This window comes from Equus caballus, chromosome 12 (assembly GCF_041296265.1).
Source record: "Equus caballus isolate H_3958 breed thoroughbred chromosome 12, TB-T2T, whole genome shotgun sequence".
NCBI classification, from domain to species: domain Eukaryota; kingdom Metazoa; phylum Chordata; class Mammalia; order Perissodactyla; family Equidae; genus Equus; species Equus caballus.
Window position 1 is genome coordinate 12643812 of NC_091695.1, and position 19322 is coordinate 12663133.

At 39.9% G+C, this 19322-nt stretch overlaps 1 protein-coding gene across 6 annotated transcripts in view; it reads left to right on the forward strand.

Moving 5' to 3' along the window:
• The first annotated feature begins 1664 nt into the window (after positions 1 to 1664).
• The window catches only part of LOC138916586 (ubiquitin carboxyl-terminal hydrolase 25-like), a 93404-nt gene continuing 75746 nt past the window's right edge, over positions 1665 to 19322 (forward strand). For 5 of the 6 annotated variants that reach the window (XR_011423872.1, XR_011423873.1, XM_070229507.1 and 2 more), the window contains exon 1: positions 1665 to 2133. Coding sequence is in view for 4 of the 6 variants with exons in the window: in XM_070229507.1 (XP_070085608.1) it covers positions 2089 to 2133 (45 nt within the window). In the remaining 2 variants the exon portion in view is untranslated. The remainder of the gene's footprint in view (positions 2134 to 19322) is intronic. The other variant, XM_070229505.1, reaches the window with a different exon arrangement.

Consider the following 19322-nt stretch of genomic DNA (forward strand, 5'->3'; position numbering starts at 1 on the left):
AAAAAATAAAGATAAGTAGAAAATCATTAGAAGCAAGCTGGGAAGGTATATCAATGTGGGCAAGTATGACTACGCGATAAAGAGCTTTATTTGATGATTATGTAGTGAGCGTTGATAAGTAGTTTTTTTCATGGAACTAAAAAATTTAACTCAGAGGAACATTTATTGCCAAATTCTTGAAACTAAACTTTAGCATCTGGCAATATTTTTTTAAACCACACTACTAGATTTTTACGTTACATTTAAACTTTCTTAAATTCAAATGTCATGAACTGGATAGATCTTTTTTTTAAACCTAAAATACAGAGAAACGTGAAGCGATATGTTGGAAAGAACTTTGGGCTATAAATGAGAAAAAATGGACTCTGGTATGCTCCCTTTGACAAGTCGCCTTCTTTGGGTCTCAGTGCTCTCATAAAAATTTGTGCATTCTATCACGAGTGTTGCATTATTCCTAAAATTCTGGGTTTCCAACCATTTCACAACTTTACAAATTCTTCTAGCAAAGGCATAAGGTATCGATAAAATAAAATTTGCAATTTGTTAAAATCAAATGAAAAAGGTCTTAAAAGGTGGTTGAAGATATCTAGGGTACACTGCCAAGACGGCCGTAAAGCGCACAGATTTGTTACAAAGCCTTGAGTTACAATGATCCATGAAGATTAAATAAAGCCAGACAATATTTCAATGATCATTTTCTTAGCTTGCTTTTCTTGTCATCAGATTAAAAAATATGCCTGGATTAGCATATGTGATATTGTATTTGTAACAATGTGCACTGATTATTCCGCCCCTCCCACAGCCGCATCCTCACCTCCTATCCCCGGACTAGCTGTGAAACTCGAGATATTTTTGAGGCCAGAGATTGGTTTCTTAAGGTTAGGTTTTCTCTATAGTTCCATATAGAGTCAAATATTCCATGCGGGGTGGTTAACTGATAATTGGCAACTGGGAATTAGAATTCTGTACCATCTAGGCAGTGAAACTTTGTAATGTTGCCTGTTGTATAGACCATATTTCACTTGTATCAAATCTCCGGGAAATAAATCTTATTTTCCCAGAGCCTAGCAGTGACTGGCACATGTTTGAATGAATGAAGTAGACGGAGAATGTCAATATTCATTTATGTAATAATTAGTTAAGGAAAAAAGTACGTTTCAGCATAAGAACTTCGGACAGCCCTTTGCATAAATCACAGTTGACTTTTCCTGTCAGGCAAGTTGATGGCTTGTGAAATTCCTAGAAAAGCGAGGGGAGAGGACTCAGAGACGAGCCTGCGTTCCGGACCCAGCGCGGTCTGGGGACCTTACAGGGCCTGAAGGGAAACATTTTGTCGCGGAGGAGTTCGGAAAGCCAGCGATCCCACAAGTCCTGGGCACGGGGAAGAAGCTGCCCTCCAGCCTCGGGTTGGAGCTTCGCCGAGTCAAGCGCAGGCGTCGCGTAACCTGCCGCAAGGGGGGCTCCGAGGCCGGACCCGCGGGGCGCGCCCTAGCCCCACCGCTGGAGCACCGGGCCCCGCCCCGCCTCCCCGCCCCGCGGGTCACAGTGTAGGGTTAGGGCGGCCGGCGGGCGGGCTCGGCGGGGCTCGGCGGGGCTCGGCGGGGCGGGGCTCGGCGGGGCGGGGCGGGGCTCGGCGCGGCTCGGCGGGGGCGGAGCCGGCGGTTGGGAGGGAGGAGGAGTCGCGGCGGCAGGAGGACAGCGCCGTTCCGGACGGCCGCTCCCTGTGTCCCCTCTCCCTGCCCCGCAGTGGCCCGCGAGCCGCCGGCGAAGGAGCGCGCGCCTGACGCGGCCCGCCCTGCTCGCTCCCCGCCGGCGTCCGCCGTCCGTCCGCTCATGGCCCGGGCCGCGGCCAGCGAGCCGCTCTGAGGCGGGCCGCGCGGAGTCGTGGGGCCGCCGCCGTGGCCCTCGCTGTCGGCGCCTCGCCGCCCCCCCGCGGTGCCCGCGCACGCCGGCCGCCATCGTCTTCGCGCCTGGCTGGCGGGGGCGCTGTCCTGCCCGGCCGTCCGCGCCGCGCATTGGAGCTCGGCGGAGCGCGGCAGCCAGGGCCGGCGGAGGCTCGAGAAGCCGGCCGCCGGCGCCGCGGGGGCCATGACCGTGGAGCAGAACGTGCTGCAGCAGAGCGCGGCGCAGAAGGTGAGGCGGCCCCCGGCCCGGCCCCCGCCCCTGCCCCGGCCCCGCCGCCAGGGCCTCCTCCCCGCGCCCCCCGCCCCGCCGCCTTTGGGGCGTCGTTCCCAGGGCGGGCTGCGTGTGGGAAGCGGGGTGCACTTAGCGGGCTTCCATCCGCTCCCTTCTGGCCGATTGTTTTCCTGGAGCAGACGGTGCCGGGTCTTTATTGGGAGCGACCCTTACATTCCTACACTCCTCTATCTGGCTGCTTAATTAAACTTTCTCCTCCTCCTTCCTTTTTAAAACAATAGAATAGCCACTGGTCATCCCTGATGAGCACGGTTTGTGTTTTGAAGGTGGGAGCCTTCTGGGCCTGCTCTTTGCAAAAGGGTCTCCAGCAGGACCGAATTGCCTGCCTGGCGGGGCAGGTCCGTTTACCAGGTGACTCTCTGTGGAAGTAGAGGGTTCGGTTGGTTCCTTTTCCTCTTTCTGTTTCTTTTTCCCGTTTTCTCCCCATTGAGTATAGAAACTGTCCTTAAGAAGGGAAACCTTTCTGGCCATGTTTACTCCAGGAATCTTTTGTCCCCTGAGTTTGACCTTGTTCCATCGTTTACCCTTTGCTCTTGACTCAGCCACTCATTCAAATGGTCACTCACCTAAGTTAAAAAAAAAAAAAAAATCTGTTTTTGAAGCTTCAAATCTTTTATAGTGAGTAATGAGAAATGCTCCTTTTGTTCTGGATTTTGCTTTCAGGATGTGAAGTGCACCATCATGGCTTGCACCATATCCTGAAGAGTATTTGGCTATGACTTATTTGTCTTTTGGGTGAAAAGCATTTTGGGCAAAAGGATAACATTGCTTTAGTCGTGTTGGGGTTACGGGGGTAGCTGGAGTTTATTGTGAGCAGCTCCCGAAGCTGTGTTGGTTTATCAGGGTGAGTAACGAACGCCCCACCCTGTTGTAGTTTTGGCATAGTTATCTCCTACCTGTGCTTGGTTTTCGAATAGGGTCTGCTGTCCTAAAATGGACTGTGTATATACTCACAGCCTGCTAAATTTCTGCTTTGAGATTATTTTTAGAATTTTATGGTAGTACTTGAGGTAATTGAAGATGCTCAAGAATTTTGGAAAGCAAGGATAGTGCATTGTTATTTTAGGCACTTTGGGAAAGTTGATTTTGGAGCTCTTGTGTGTTAGTTAACTGTTACTGGTTAAATTTAGAAGATTATTGCAGGCTGCAGTTTATTTACAGGGAAATAATTTTGGATTTAATATTGGGAGTTAGAACAGTTTATCTGCTAATCCCCTCTATTCTACTTTGAATACCTTAAACTTTAGTTTTTGATGTTGAGTATGTGATAAAGTGTTAGTACTTAAAGCAGGATCTCGTGGTCATATGTATACTAAGCAATATTTAATAGATTTGGTATCATTTTTGCTGATAGTTCTCTTCAGTGTTGAGTATTTATTCAACACAGCCAATTTGTTTCAAAGTGGGAAAAGTAGCTCATATTTTTCACATCTCTTAAATGTGAACAGTGGAAAGAAGTGTGTGAGTTTTTAAAATTGGTTTTGACTAGAGTACTTCTTTAACATAGAATCAGATAATGCAGATCTGCCTGCTTCAGAAGTTTAGGCATAAAATTGTAGGATCGAGAATCAAATTACTGAAAGTGGTCTTGGCCATCAAGTTTAATTTCCTAGTTTAATGAACTCCTCCTTACACAAAGGCAGTAGTTGTTAATCCAAAGTATTACCATTGTGCTGCTGTTTTCAGTGTGTGTGTCAGATCGTCTCACTGGTATTGGGGAAATTTTTTTGGTGAGGAAGATTGGCCCCGAGCTAACATCTGTTGCCAGTCTTCCTTCTTTTGCTTGAGGAAGATTGTCGCTGAGCTAACATCTGTGCCAGTCTTTCTCTGTCATGTGAGTTGCCACCACAGTGTGCCTGACCACCGGTGCTAGGTCGCCGACCACATAGGAACCTGCAAAGGCCTGGCCACAGAAGGAAGTGGAGCCGGAACTTAACCACTACCCCATGGGGCCAGCCCGAGGGGGGAAATATTTTTGGAGCAGTATAATGCGTGTATTTTTATACTTCCATCAAGGTATTCATGTGTTTTTTAAAAAGAAACAATATATTTGTTTGCTTTCCATATTAACATAGTATTATATTTTTACTCATATTGGAACTATTTAAAAAATATTTGTATGGGTATAAATACTTTAAGCCATCTACTTCAAATAAATTGGTAGATTTAAATCCACCAAGCTAGTAACTAGGAAGTGGACTTAAGCTAGTAACTAGGAAGTAAACTTCAAACTTTAGAAGAGACAAAAGTGAAACTCTCTGTTTTCACTTAGAAACTTTATGAATTGTCAGTCAAATGAGGTAACTAGTGCATATTGCATAACCAAAATTGAGCCTGTTTTCTGCTCTCCTCAAAATACTTGTGTGTGTGTATGTATGTATACAACATTAGTTTTATGTGAATAGCTGTGTTCTGGGGATTGGAACGCTTCCCTATATTTTCAAGATTCTTTTTTTTTCCTTCCAGAAGGATGACTCTTTCATAAAATAATATAATAATCCTTTATTTAAAAAAAGTGTGCCACAGAACTTTCATAGATCCCTTTTCACCTGCAAGGTAGCTTGTCACAGTATATTTGTAAGGAGAGGGGCTGTCTTTTCTCTGATGTGTTCTTTGCGTGATGGCTGAAGTTTGGCCGTGGCCGGGCGTTGTGACATGTAATAAAACTGCAGAGAGCTGCTTTTCTGAGGTTTAAAGGATACAAGTGAGGTGGAGTTGGGGGGAGATTAGCTGCAGTTAAATCCTGTCAGAATTTTGGTCTTGAACATGTCTTCAGCCTTTGAGCTTGATATTTACCTAAGTGCAGGATCTTTAGATCTCAGAAATTTGATACCTAGATTCAGGTCCCAAAGAGGATTCTTTAGGGCAGCAATAGATGGCTTCGTCCCAGGGACCAAATTAATTTATAGAGTGAAGTGAGCTGGATACCATTTACATTAAATGTATCTTTCTGAGTTGAATAAAATATAAAGTTCCTAAGGGCAGGTATTTTGCCTGTTTTGTTTGACCCTGGTTCCTTGCACATAGTACGTTTCAGTAAATATTTGATGAGTGAAGCAGTGTGTGAATGTTTTCTAAGAAGAATGAGAAGTGCAGTAGTTATTTTAGTTCCCTAACTGAATCTCAGATTTAAGATTATTGAGAAACAGTGAAAGCTCAAGACTGCGGACAGCTGTTGGAATTTAGGCAGTGTAGTGAAAAGATGGTTGGATCTGTATCACCTTTCTGTGACCTTGGACAAGTCATTAAATGCCTCTGAATCTTCTTTTAAAGCCTTAAATTTAGTATGATTAGACATTAGCAACTTTTTTAGATCTGCGTGTTCGGTGGAGCTAAGCATACATTTATTCCAGACAGGGAGTTTAAAAAAAATAGTAGGGGATGGCAGCAGAAGGAATTTTATGGATCAACAATTTTCAGTTAATTACAGGGGGGGGGGAGGGAGGGGTTAGGTGGGCAGGATTAACCAATCACAGATTAACCAAATTAAGAGTTTAAAACAAAACTTGAAAAATAATACAAACTGGATTCAGAGTAAATTTCTTAGTTAAAATAATGGAGTATTTTCTAATTGAGGTTATCATCTAAAGTTATAGAAATAAAGCAGAGCCTTTCAAGGGACAGTTAACATTTTGTAAATTGCTGTAAATATTATATACAACTGATATTCCTTAGTACTAAATAGTTGGTTATCTTGTTATCAGCATATGCCTTCGTTTGGGCAGAGAGATGGGGAGCCAGCTGCTTATTCCCACCTATTCCTTCCCTTTCTCACCTCATTTTGATTTGTATACTAACATTGTATCCAGCTGCCTTAATGAATTCTCATCAGATCTGATAAATATTCTGTGAGTTTTCTTTACTTTTCTGTGTATACAGTCCATATCATTTGTGAATAATTATCATTCTGACCTCTTCCTTGTCAATATTCAGATTTATTTTTTCATTTACTATTTTATTGCTTTAGCTAAGATTGCAGAATACTCCTAGGATTGATGTTAGTGTCTGTATGTATTGTTTCATTATGATATGGAAATTTCCCTATAGTCCTAAGTTTTAAAAATATTTTGAAATCAGATTTAGATGTTGACTCTTTATCAAATGTCTTCTTTTGTTGTTGCAATGACTGATGTGGTGTTTTATGTGTCAATAAGAACAACAATTGTAATAGATAGCATTTATGGCATATTTACTATGTACTATGTTAAGGAATTGTAATAAGAGCAACAATTGTAATAGATAACGTTTATGGGATATTGACTATGTACGATGTTAAGGAATTGTGCTGAGAGTTTTTTAGACTGTTTTTCATTTCATCTTCCTAACTGCCTTATTAGGTGAGCACTATTTTTTCCCTTCATATTGTGATTGAGGAAACAGTACTAGAGAAGCTAAGAGCTAAAGCAACATTTCACTGCTGGTGTGTGTGAAGGGTGGGCTTTAACTCAGGGCTGTGAGACTCTCAAGCCCCCCATTATGATGGATTGCATTCTGGTAAAATCTCATGTAGTCGTGATGCCTCCAAATTCAATATACTAAATTTTAATCTGGAATTTAATATCTGTATTCTTAAATGAGATTGGTTACACGGTTTGCTTTTGTCTAAGTGGGTAACAAGGTAAAATTAACTCATAAAATTATTAGAAAGCTTTTTGTGTTTTCGTATGTTTTTGTAGGATTGGGTTAAACCATTCAAAATTGGGGACATTTAAGCATTTTTTGTCATTCAAAGTACTTGCTACTTTGAAAGGTTGATGAATATGACTATATCAGGCTGACTTTTATTTAGAGCAAATTTTAGATGAACTTTCCAAATTTTATCTTTTTTTTAGGTTTTCTACCTCTTCCAGTGTCAATTTTAAAATTGTTTTTTAGATGTGGATTTTATTTCATTTAGCTTTCTCTCCATATAGATATGTATATGGATCTGATGTTTTCTCTTAAATCTGTGGGTATATAGATAGATCTCTTTCTCATTCCTGTTAGTTTTGTTCTCTTCTCAGTGATGTTTGCCAGAAGTTGATCTATTTTATTGGTCTTTGCAAAATTCAGCTCTTTGTTTCATTTATAACTTTTGTCTTCTAATTTACTTTTATTTTTCTTTAGTAATTCCACCTTTCTACTCTTTTGGATGGTTATTATTCTTTTTATACTTATATTCAACGTTTAGTGAATTTCCAATCATGTTTAATGAAAAACACTTTGGGCTGTGGATTTTCATCAGTTTTGTTTTGAATTTGAATTTATTTTTTGTTCACTCTTTAAAAGATTTTTTTTGGTTTACTTTCCAAGATGTTGCATTTTTAAAATTGTTAACTTTTAGTTTCCATATACTGTGTTTAGAGAACATGATTTATAATAGTTTCAGAAATTTATTCAGATTGTCTTGGGGCCAGCACCGGGGGCGTAGTGGTAAGTTTGTGCGCTCTGCTTTGGTGGCCCAGCGTTCGTGGGTTTGGATCCTGGGCATGGACCTGCACACTGCTCATCAAGCCAGCCTGTGGCAGTGTCCCACATACAAAATAGAGAAAGATCGGCACAGATGTTAGCTCAGGGCCAATCTTCCTCACACACACTGAAAAAGATTTTCTTATGTACATGAGGTTTTAAGGAGCATATGAAAAGGATGGGTATTCTTTGAAAGTTTTAGAGTTTGGGGCCAGCCCCGTGGCCTAGTGGTTCAGTTCGAGAGCTCTGCTTCAGCAGCCCAGGGTTTTGCCAGTTTGAATCCTAGGTGCGGACATGGCATTGCTTGTCGAGCCTTGCTGGGGTGGCATCCCACATGTCACAACTAGAAAGACCCAAAACTACAAATACACAACTATGTACTGGGGGACTTTGGGAGAAAAAGGAAAAAAGTAAAATCTTAAAAGAAAAAGTTATAGAGTTCTTTATTTGTATATTAAATGAACACAGTGTGATTTGAATATTTCATGTTTTTTTCCTTTATCTCTTAAATTCTTAGGGATGTGATATCTCTCCTTTTAATATAATTTCATCAAATTCTCTTTGTATTTCTAATGGATCTAATCCAAACTTGTGTGTCTTTGCTGGTGTTTTAGTAGAATTTCATCATTTGCATATATGGTGATAATTGATAAATTTTTTTTATTGTCATCTGAGTTTCTGTTTATTAGTCTTGTTTTCCCTACTCAGTTTTTTTTTTTTTAAAGATTGGCACCTGAGCTAACAACTGTTGCCAGTCTTCTTTTTTTTCCCCCCTGCTTTTTCTCCCCAAATCCCCCCAGTACATAGTTGTCTATTTTAGTTATGGGTCCTTCTAGTTGTGGCATGTGGGACACCGCCTCAGCATGGCCTGACGAGCGATGCCATGTCTGTGCCCAGGGTCTGAACCAGCCTGCTCAGTTTTCATGGATTGATCAGATTTTCCTTGTGTCACCTCCCTTACCCTTTCATTTTTACAGCCTGTCATGATTTGGAAATCGCTGTCTCATTTCTGCTCTTTTAATTTTAAACAAATATATCTAAACGTATTTTTCTGGTAGAGTCAAAAATTGATAATTAGCTTTCCCTCCTTCCCTCTACTCTCAATAAGATAAAACTTTTTAGCTTATTTTTATTTACAGCATTCCTGATTTTGTTGGGATAATATTGAATGTGATTCTGAATGATGACTTCTTAAAAAAAAAATTCTTTTGTTGAGGTCATATTGGCTTACAACATAGTGTAAATTTCAGGTACACATCACTCTGTTTCTGTTTCTGTATAGACTGCATTGTGTTCCCTGCCAACAGTCCAGTTTTTATCCATCACCATATGTACATGTCCCTTTCCCCCTTTGGCCCTCCTCCCACCCCCTTCTCCTCTGGTAACCACTCATCTGTTCTCTAAATGATGACATTTTAAATTTCTTAGGGTATACCTTATGTCAAAAATATTACTTAATTGTGTTACACATTAGCAGTTAGTTTTTAAAAATTATTTTATTTTAACTATATGTTTTTCTGTATAGTATAATACTGTTTCATGTTACTCTTTGTTTTTATTGTTGTTGACTCTTTGTGTAAGCTTGTATCATTTCCCCTTTGGTTTTGGAATCCAGAAATTTCACTGTGTGTGTGTGTGTGTGTGTGTGTGTGTGTGTGTGGTGTGTGTTTATCTTTTTAACAGTTCTGCCTAGGATTTTTGATCTGAAAATGTTAGTGTTCTTCTCAGTAAAATTATTGCTTCTACTGTATTCTTTTTTTTCCTTCTATAACTGCATTATTTGAATATTAGATACCATTCATGTCTTTTCCTTGCTTCAAATTTTATTTTATAATTTCTTTCTCTCCCTTTTTGTCCTATATGCTCAGATAACTTTTCAGTTTGATCATCTATGCTAGTTCTATATTTACTGCCTCCATAGGTGGTCAGATCTTTTGGGGGTTTGTTTTAATAGTATACATTTTTAGTTGGTTCTAAAGTGCATAATAATAATAATAGAATTATAAACATTGGTTCATAATAGCTGTCCATGAAAATGTTTATGAAATTTCTTATCAATTTTTAATAATAAACACACATGAACCCCCTACTTAAAACAAAAGCTGCAACCTTGAAGGTAATCTATATCTAATCATAGTCCCCTTATCCCATCCCTCTCTTTTACTTTGAGATTGTAATCATGTTGAATCCTGCGTTCATTCTCCCTTTGGTTTCTTTTTACTGCATCTCTATATGAGTTCTTGAAGGTATATATTTTTAATTTTAGTTGTTTTAACTTTAGGAACGTTTTTCTACCTCTATATCTAAAAGATATTCACCTCTGTTTTCTACTAAGAAGTTTAGAGATATGATTGCAACACTTAAACCTTATTCCATCTTTACTTAATTTTTGTACTTGGTGTGAGATAGGGATCCAGTTTAATTTTTGTTATGTATATGATTTATTGTTGTTAGTCGTAGCTTATTGAAAAGTTAATGCTCTCCCCCAATGAACTGACGTGCCATCTCTGTCATATACAGAAGCTTTATGTAAAGTGTTCTTTTTTCCCCCTGTTGTCTCAGTTTTGTTTCATCATCCATTTTGTGAATAGCATCCTGTCTTCATTGCTGTAGCTTCATAATGATCTCTACTACTGGAAAAGTAAGTGGGCTCCTCCTCTTCCAAGGTTTCATGGCACTTCATTCTTCCTTGGAAATTTTGGAATAATCTTACCAAGTTCTCTGAAAAACTCTTGTTGGAGTTTTTGATTAATTCCATTGAATCTTAGACCAATTTGGGATCATTAACATCTCTACAATATTGAGTCTTCCTATTTGTGAACAGAGTATACTTTTTCCTTTATTTAGATCTTTCTTCATTTCTGTTATTCAGTTTTAATTTTAACTGTAGAATTCTAACACATCATTTGTCCTAGATAGTTGCTAATTTCTTATAACAATTATATGTAGCGTTTTAAAATATTTGTTATTGGTTACTGGTGTGTACAGATGCAACTGGCTTTTGTATGTTGCTCTTATATCAAGCCACCTTGCTAAATTTTTCTATTTTAACACTTTTCCAGAGATGATTTTGGATTTTCTCTGTAAAAGATCATACTGTGAGTAAATCATGAGAGTTTTATTTATTTCCAATTTTTATGCTTGTAATTTCATTTTTTTCTTGTTGTGCTAGATGAGACGTCTAAGAAGTAATAATACTGACTAGAAGCAGTAATAGTAGATATTGTCTTATTGCTGATTTTAAAGGACAGTTCCTTACTTTGGTACCTAAGGCATTTCTAAAGTATTTACACGTGTTAGTTGTACAAACTCGTATGTTATAAAGAGGGTTCTATTTCTAAAGAACTAAAAGATATGTAGTATTTTAAATTCGGATGCTTGCATGTACTTTTTCCTTTGAGTGCTGGTGACTCTTGTGAAAATTTTCGCTCTAGGCATCCTGGTGTGGAAATAGCTGGTTTGTCAGCCATTTCTCTGTCATCCTAGGGCCTCTAAAGTGAGGCATTGCATTTCTTTTTTATCATGGGCAGTCCTTTCTCTCTTTTCCCAGCGACCACTTCACAATCGTTCATTTCTGCCCTGATATGCTTAGTGTAAGAGTGGTTACAAGAGTCTTTCCCCTGACACTACACACACACTTACTCTCTAATGTCACAGAACTACCATTTTTACTGAAACCAAAGTGGGTTCCTTCCTGGCGAGTTGAATCAGACCCCCACCAGAAGCAGTTGTCACACAAAGTAGGGCATGTTTGCAGCAAAGAGGAGGCCACGCAGAATCATTTCCAAAGTCATGGCATCCCCAACAAAGGGAAGCAGGGGCCTTTTAGTTTGGATGGGAATGAATATTCAAAACAGAGAGGTGGGTATTCGCTTGCTCAGGCTCAGTTGGAAAACATGCTTCCACATACACTGCAGGTTAAGACAGTAAGGCCTAAGCTCCTCCCAGAGCGGATATTTTAGCATTAAAAATGAGGCAAAGGTCATAGGCCTCGCCCTTGTGCTGGGGCTCAGTCTGCTTCAGGTTGGTTGGTGATTGCATCTCTTAACAGTTAAATGCTTCTGACCCCACCGTTGAGTTCCTTGGAGCAGTGAGTCCCTGACACCATGAGCACTGACTTGCAGCAGTGGCCTGCCTTTTTCCTGCAAATATAAGTGATGAGTATGGTGACATAGCTCATAATAATTGTTGATTTGTGTTATACAGGCATGCCTCATTTTACTGTGCTCTGCCTTATTGTACCTCACAAATATTGCAGGGGGTTTTTTCTTTTTCTTTTTTCTTTTTTTTTTTTTTTTTGGTGAGGAAGATTGGCCCTGAACTAACATCTGTTGCCAGTCTTCTCTTTTTGCTTGAGGAAGATTGTCGCTGAGCTAACATCTGTGCCAGTCTTCCTCTGTTTTGTATGTGGGATGCCGCCACAGCATGGCTTGATGAGCGATGTGCGGGTCTGTGCTTGGGATCCGAACCCGTGAACCCTGGGCCGCAGAGCAGAGTGTGTGTACTTAACCACTATGCCACTGGGTTGGCCCTCACATACTGTATTTTTTACAAGACCCTCAACCAGCAAAAATATTATGACTCATTGAAGGCTCAGATAATGGTTAGCATTTTTAGCAATAAAATATTTTTTAATTAAGATATGTACGTTGCGTTTTTAGACATAATGCTCTTGTACACTTAATAGACTACAGTATACTGTAAACATAACTTTGATATTCACTGGGAAACCAAAAAGTTCATGTGACTTGCTTTATTGCAGTATTTGCTTGTTGCAGTGGTCTGGATCCAGACCCACAATATCTTCGAGGTATGCCTGTTTATGAAAGACCAAATCTGGCCTCTGAAAGCCAGTTTTGGAATGTCACTATGCAGTGTGGGTAAGTAGATGATGTGAAAGTTGAATTTATGAAATGACCTCTTGCGTTTATTTTGGCAAACTTGTGTAAGTAATTTTTCTAAGTTTTCTCTCTCTTTTTTCCTCCTTGACTAACTATTTTAATACAGTTTATCTGCTTTGTTTATAGTCTTGGTCTTTCGAGCCACTGAATATTTTAAAATGTACGTTTTCCTTGTTTCCTTAGCCTTGTTCAAACAGGTGTAGATCAGAGCTTATTCTTACAGTGTGATTTGTGGACTATCTTCATTTCCTCTAGTGCTTGCTACAACTGTAGAATTCTGTGCCTCACCCCAGACCTGTTGTTTCAAGACTCTGATGGTTGGACTACTTTCTTAACAAGAATCAGTGATTCTTCTGCACTTAAAGTTTGAGGAGCACTAGTTGAAAGTATTCTTGAAGATGAGAGTGCCTTAGCACTTGTGTGAATTGATTGCAGAGGTTGAATTATTACAGTACACCCAATTTAACACGCAAGCAGAGTCTCTTTGAACACATTGGCTTTTTTACATTTCGAGTGTTTGTCCCCATCAGTGTACTTACACTGACCTGCTTTTCTGTTGTAAGGGAAATGCCGCCTCCATCAGGCTATCATGGCCACCATCTCTTGGAAACCCAAAGCTTCAGGTGCCCAGGGGACACTGGAACCCTGAACCCAAATAGGGCAAAGTTAGTTGTCTTTTTATTCATTGAATCATATGTCAGGGAGTTGGGAAGCTATTGTACATGCTAAGGTTGCAGTCTCCCTGTTTCTTTTCGTTTTGGGGTCTGTGTGTGTGAATCATTTTTGAAAGATTTTTTTGTGTGTGAGAAACATAGCGTATGAGAACGTATGTATACCTCAGAGATACGTAATAAGATTACTGCCCTTTGTACCACCTTAGATGTGAAATAGAACATCTTATTATTACAGAAGTTTTCTTTGTGCCTCATCTGAACTGTCCCTTCCTTCCACATCCCTCTAGCTGCTATCTTGACTTTTCCAGGTTGATGTTACCATAGTGTAATTTAGAAAATATAAAATGAAAACACCCATTTAAACTGTTTTAATTAGATGAATTTTGGCATATGGAACATTTTTGACACTCCAGAAGATTTTCTTGCATCACTTTTCCCATTTAGTATCCCCACCCTCCCTTTCCAGATAACCACTTATTGGATTTCTATCACAGTAGATCGCTTTTGGCTGTTTTAGGTCTTCACATAAACGGAATCATAAAAATTCCTTTCTTTTTTTTTTTGCATTTGACATTTCTGCTCAGGAAACTGTTTTTGAGATTCAGCCATGTTATTGCATGTGTTAGTAGTTTGTTCCTTTTTATTGCTGAGTAATATTTTATTATATGAATATTTTGAAACTTGTGTAAATATGTACCTATTGGTGAACTTTTGAGTTGTTTCCAGTTTGTGGCTTTTATGAATAATATTGCCACGTGTATGTGTGTAAGCAAGTCTTGAGTAGACATATTTGCATTTCTCTTGGGCAAATACATAGCAGTGGAATTGTTGTAAAATATTGCTAAATGGTTATTTAAAGCGGTGGTATCACTGTCCATTCCCATCAGCAATGTATGAGAGTTCTGGTTGGTCAACATTTTTGGCAGCACTTGATATTGTCAACTTTTATGTGTTAGCCATCTTAGCGAGTATATAGTGGTACCTCATTGTGATATTAATTTGTATTTCTTTAATGGCTCATGGTTTTAAAGTCTTTTCAGGTGCTTATTGGCCATTTTTGGATGATTTTTAAATATTGCTTCTCATGCATTTTCCAGTTTTATGTTCTTAAAGGATTAGCAATAACAATAGCTAGTTGTTCTTCCAAGTCTGAAAATGGGAAAAAAGTTGAAGATATTGCTAGAGTTAAAACATTTTAGGAGCAAGTACTGATATGCTCTCGAAACAAAATGAAATTGCACAGTTTTTTCTTCATTTTATTTTTTTTAAACTAATACGTGATAAAAAGGCTCACTGCTGAAGAAGGAAGGCCTTTCTCTTCTTCATACCTCAAACTAGCATTGAGTCAATCTCATAGATAGTTAATTGTGCGCATAAGAGAAATCTCTGTGATGTATACTTTGTTCACAGGGTACAAAATACTTTCACACTGTAGTTGGTTTGGAAGTTTGGAAAGGGCCTGGAGGACCAATGGCAGGTGGGAGGAAGTGTGGAGAGGTAAGCAATTGGGCAAAGAAAGACTTTTCTTAGTTTCTGGTCCATGTGAGAATCAGAAAGAAGAGGAGCTCGTTTTGAACTGGAAAGGAAAACACTTCCTGTTTGCTGGTTTTTATTGGTGCTGTTCAGCCTGGAAGTGGGTGGGGTGGGCGAGCTACGCTAGGCCTGAGGGCAGGATTGACTTCCAGCTGAGAGCTAAGTCCTCAGAGAAGCAGGAAGGATGTAGAGGAGTAGGGAGAGAGGGACCAGGAATGAAGAACCATCAGTGGCCAGGATCTGTTACTATGGTAACAGTAACGTGAGAACCACTCACATATACACAAGTTGGTGTGTTATAATTCATGCCAGAATACATGCAAGATCAAATGTTTGATTTCTTTGAGGTGGAGCTACAGAAGCGAGTTTGGGCTGGAGGTGTGGGGCTTGCTGTGTCCTCCACTGAAGCATCTGAGCTGGTCTGCGTTTCTCATCAAGTAGGCCCCACTCTTCCCATTAGGCCTTACAGAAAGCCTCTGGGGCAGAACAAGGCCAAGGAAGAGGATTGAAAGGAAACCAGAAGTGATACCACACCTCTTAATCTCAAGTTCGTGTGCCCGATGCACAGCAAGCCAAACACTGAGACATTGGTGTTTGTAGATGGAGACAGATTTTATTCGAATTGGCCAAAATGAGAAGGTGGGAAAGCCCCTGGACAATCTGACTTCCGCAATTCCATGGCTGCTGAGTGCATTCTCCTTCTTCTACAAAACGAACTCACAAATCTTCGAGACCCCTGAGTCACCCCCTCAAGTTAAACAGGAAACGGCAAATTGGTTTAATATCTACAGTGACCCTCAGGTACCCAGCTTCGGCCCAGTCCACTTCCTCGGGTTTAAAATTCCCAGTTTTTGGAGGACGGAACAGCTCTCTGCACAGGCCTCCTGGGGTCAGTGGACACTCTTTGTGCCTATTCTGGTCACATCATTCAGGTTCTCAGAACTGACTTTTGGGCTTCTTCCCCAGTAGAGCGGGGACTTCCAGTCGGTGATAAGACTGCGGAACTAACAGAACTGACGGTATTTCCGTCCTTGCTGCTGGCGTCAGAGGGATGGCTCACTGCATCTGCGCTGTGGGGCTGTGGCTGGATAGATGAAGGTGGCGTAGCTCAGACTGGAGTCAGCTTTGTGGTTTCTGTGATGTTTGCTGGATAGGGGCCCAGGCTTCTGGGGACGTGGGGATCAGAGTAGCCCGCCAAGGGCTGGGGTCCCGTGCGAGGAGGTGTGGTGCTAGGGCCCTGTGAACATTGATGTTGCCATTAGCTTACTTGGCCATCTTGGGGGTTGCCTCAGGCAAATTCTCAACTCAGGGTCTGCAGTTTTTGGATGGAAGTGAATGCCCTTCTGTGCATTCTTGGCTGTGCCTGTGGTGCTCAGGGACCCTTCATACCCCTTGCACTGCTGGAAGAGAGGGTAGAACTCTCCAGGTTTAATGTGTGAAGGGAGGGGCTGGCTAACAGTGCCTCTGTTCCTCCTCTTCCGCCTGTCTTAGGGCCTCAGGGGGCTTTCTGTGGGGGCGAGGGGGAGCGAGGGTGGGAGGTGGTCAGGGAGTGTGGCCGGGAGGTACTGGGAACCTGCTGCCTTTGTCTTTTCCTTACTGACCGTTGTTATATCTTCTATAGATATATCTTGTTATTGAGTTGCAGGGATTTATATATTCTGAATATGTCGTTATAAATTATAAATATATTTTTTCTCAGCATGTAGGTTCTTTTCATTTTCTTATTAGTTTCTATGAAGTCAAGTTTTTTAACACTGGTGAAGTTCATTATACCGCTTTTTTTTTTTTTACGGTTAATGCTTTAACAAATTTTTGAAACTTAATTTGCAAAAACTTTTTTCCTGTGTTTTCTTCTAAAATGTTTTATCATTTTAGGTTTTACATTTACGTCTGTAATTTATGTGGAGTCTGTTTTTGTGTGTGCTCTGAGGTGGAAGAGTTCAGGTTTACATGAAATAAATGGCCCTTGTGTTATAGTTCATCTTTACTTCTGGATGCACCAGAACTTAACCATCCTACTGTTGGTAAACTATTTGGTTATCTTTTTATGTGTTCATGGACCTTTGAGATTTTTTTTTGTGAAATTTACGTTTGTTTCTCTTGTTTGTTTTTTCTTTTGGGTGGTTTTACCTTTCCCTTTTTGATTTGAAGGAGTTCTTTAGTCTACAGATAATTTTTATTTTCTACTTAGATATTTTGAAAATATCTTTTCCCATTTTCAGGGTGTCTTTTTACTCCCTTTATGCTATTCTTTCATGAATAGAAGATCATTTCAATTTAGTCTCATATGTGATTAGTTTTCTTTATTTGAACTTCCATACTCTTTCATTAAGATGGTCTCTCTCTCTCTCTCTCTTTTTTTTTTTTGGTGAGGAATATTGGCCCTGAGCTAACATATGTTGCCAATCTTCCTCTTTTTGCTTGAGGAAGATTGTTGCTGAGCTAACGTCTGTGCCAATCTTCTGTTTTGTCTGTGGAATGCTGCCACAGCCTGGCTTGATGAATGGGGTGGAGGTCCATGCTTGGGATTCGAACCACTGAACTGCAGGCCACCAAAGCAGAGTGCTGAACTTAACCACTAGGCCACCTGGTGGCCCCAAGATACTCTCTTTTATTGTCCTCTAGTCTTTTTCTTGTTTTGCCTTCAGTATTTGTCTTATTCCACTTGGATTTGAAGTTTGGGCATATTGTTTGCATAGGTGTCCAAATTCATGATTGGAGAACCAGCAACTGTATTGAAAAATTTCTCCTCCTCCTCATTAATGCTCCACCTGATGACAATATTTTTTATCCTTGAATTGGGACTTTTTAAAATAGGTCTCAGGGACTCTCCCTTGAATTAAAGTATTTTTCATTATAGTTTTACTGAAGTGTGCGTAAATGTAAACGAGGCATAAATTTATTATGTTTTATTATATAACTCTTATGCACCAAGACCAAAACCCAACTAATAACTTAGATATAACCAAAACTAAAAAATTAGTAAAATTTGGAAGAATAAGGTTAACTTAATTTTAACAGAATGGTAGTGTTTTACAGAAGCTAATTTGGCACTTCCATCTTCAGCCAAGGAAATTAATACATGTGCATCAGGATATTCTTGTAATAGTTATTGTTAAAGTTTGGGAGTAGATTTTATTGCCATTGTCATCCACTTTACGTCTTTGACCCTGGTACTCAGTTGACAGCCGTTGTCTTAGAGTGGGGTTCTCAGCCTTTTTGTTGTAGTTTTCACAGATGTGCCTTCAGGTTTGATCATAGTTTAAAACTTTTTTTTATTTTTTGCTATACCTCGGTATAGTAGTCCCATTTTATCCACAGTTTTGCTTTCCATTGTTTCAGTTATCCACGGTCAACCGTGGTCCAAAAGTATTAAGTGGAAAATTCCAGAAATAAACAATTCATGTTTTAAATTGTGCATCATTCTGAATAGCCTGATGAAGTCTCACTCCATTTCACCTAAGATGTGAGTCATTCCTTTGTCCAGCATATCCACACCGTATATGCTACCCACCTCTAGTCACTTAGTAGCTGTGGGTTATCAGATTGATGGTTGTGGTATCACAGTGCTTGTTTTCAAGTAACCATGATTTTACTTAATAATGGCCCCAAAGCGCAAGAGTAGTGAGGATGCAATTCGGATATGCCAAAGGGAAGCTTTAAGTAAAAAGGTAAAAGTTCTCAACTTAAGAAAAGAAAAAAATCTTATGCTGAGGTTGTTAAGATCTTGGGTGACTTTTATTATGCCATATTGTTATAATTGTTCTATTTTATTATTGTTAATCTCTTACTGTGCCTAGTTTATAAATTAAGCTTTATTATAGGTGTGTATGTATAGAAAAAAACCAGTATATATATGATTTGCTACTCTCTGTGGTTTCAGGCATCCACTGGGGGTCTTGGAACGTATCTCTCACAGATAAGGGGAGACTACTGTAAATGTGCTGTAATTATTGCTGTATCTCTCAAGCAGAATGTTGAACTGAACAGGTTGTGTGGTTTAGTGTAGAGTGGGATACAGATGATCCTCAACTTACTATGTTTCTACTTAGGATTTTTTGACATTCATTGGTGTGAAATTGATAATGCATTCAGTAGAAACTGTACTTTGAATTTTGAATTTTGATCTTTTCCCAGGCTAGCGGTATGTGGTACACTCCTCTGTTGTGACGTTGGGCAGCGGCAGCGAGCCACAGCTCCCAGTCAGCCACGCGATCACGAGGCTGATAACACTTACAACAGTCCTGAACCAATAAACCATTATGTGTTTCGCTTTCAGTACGATACTCAATAAATTACACGAGATATTCAGCACTTTGTTATTAAACAGGATTTGTGTTAGAGGATTTTGCCCAACTGTACACTAATGTGTACTATTTAGTCCTTTTTTCTGGTCATTGTTACAAGGCTCCTGTAACTCTTGAAATTTACTGTCTTTTGTATGCTAATGAGAAAACTTGTGGTTGGAGGACAAGATAGCTTCAGGAGAGGGGCTGGACCTCAGAAAAACCAACCACTGTGATTAGAGGGTTAGAACTTTCAGCCGGTTCCCCAGTCCAGGGAGGGGAGA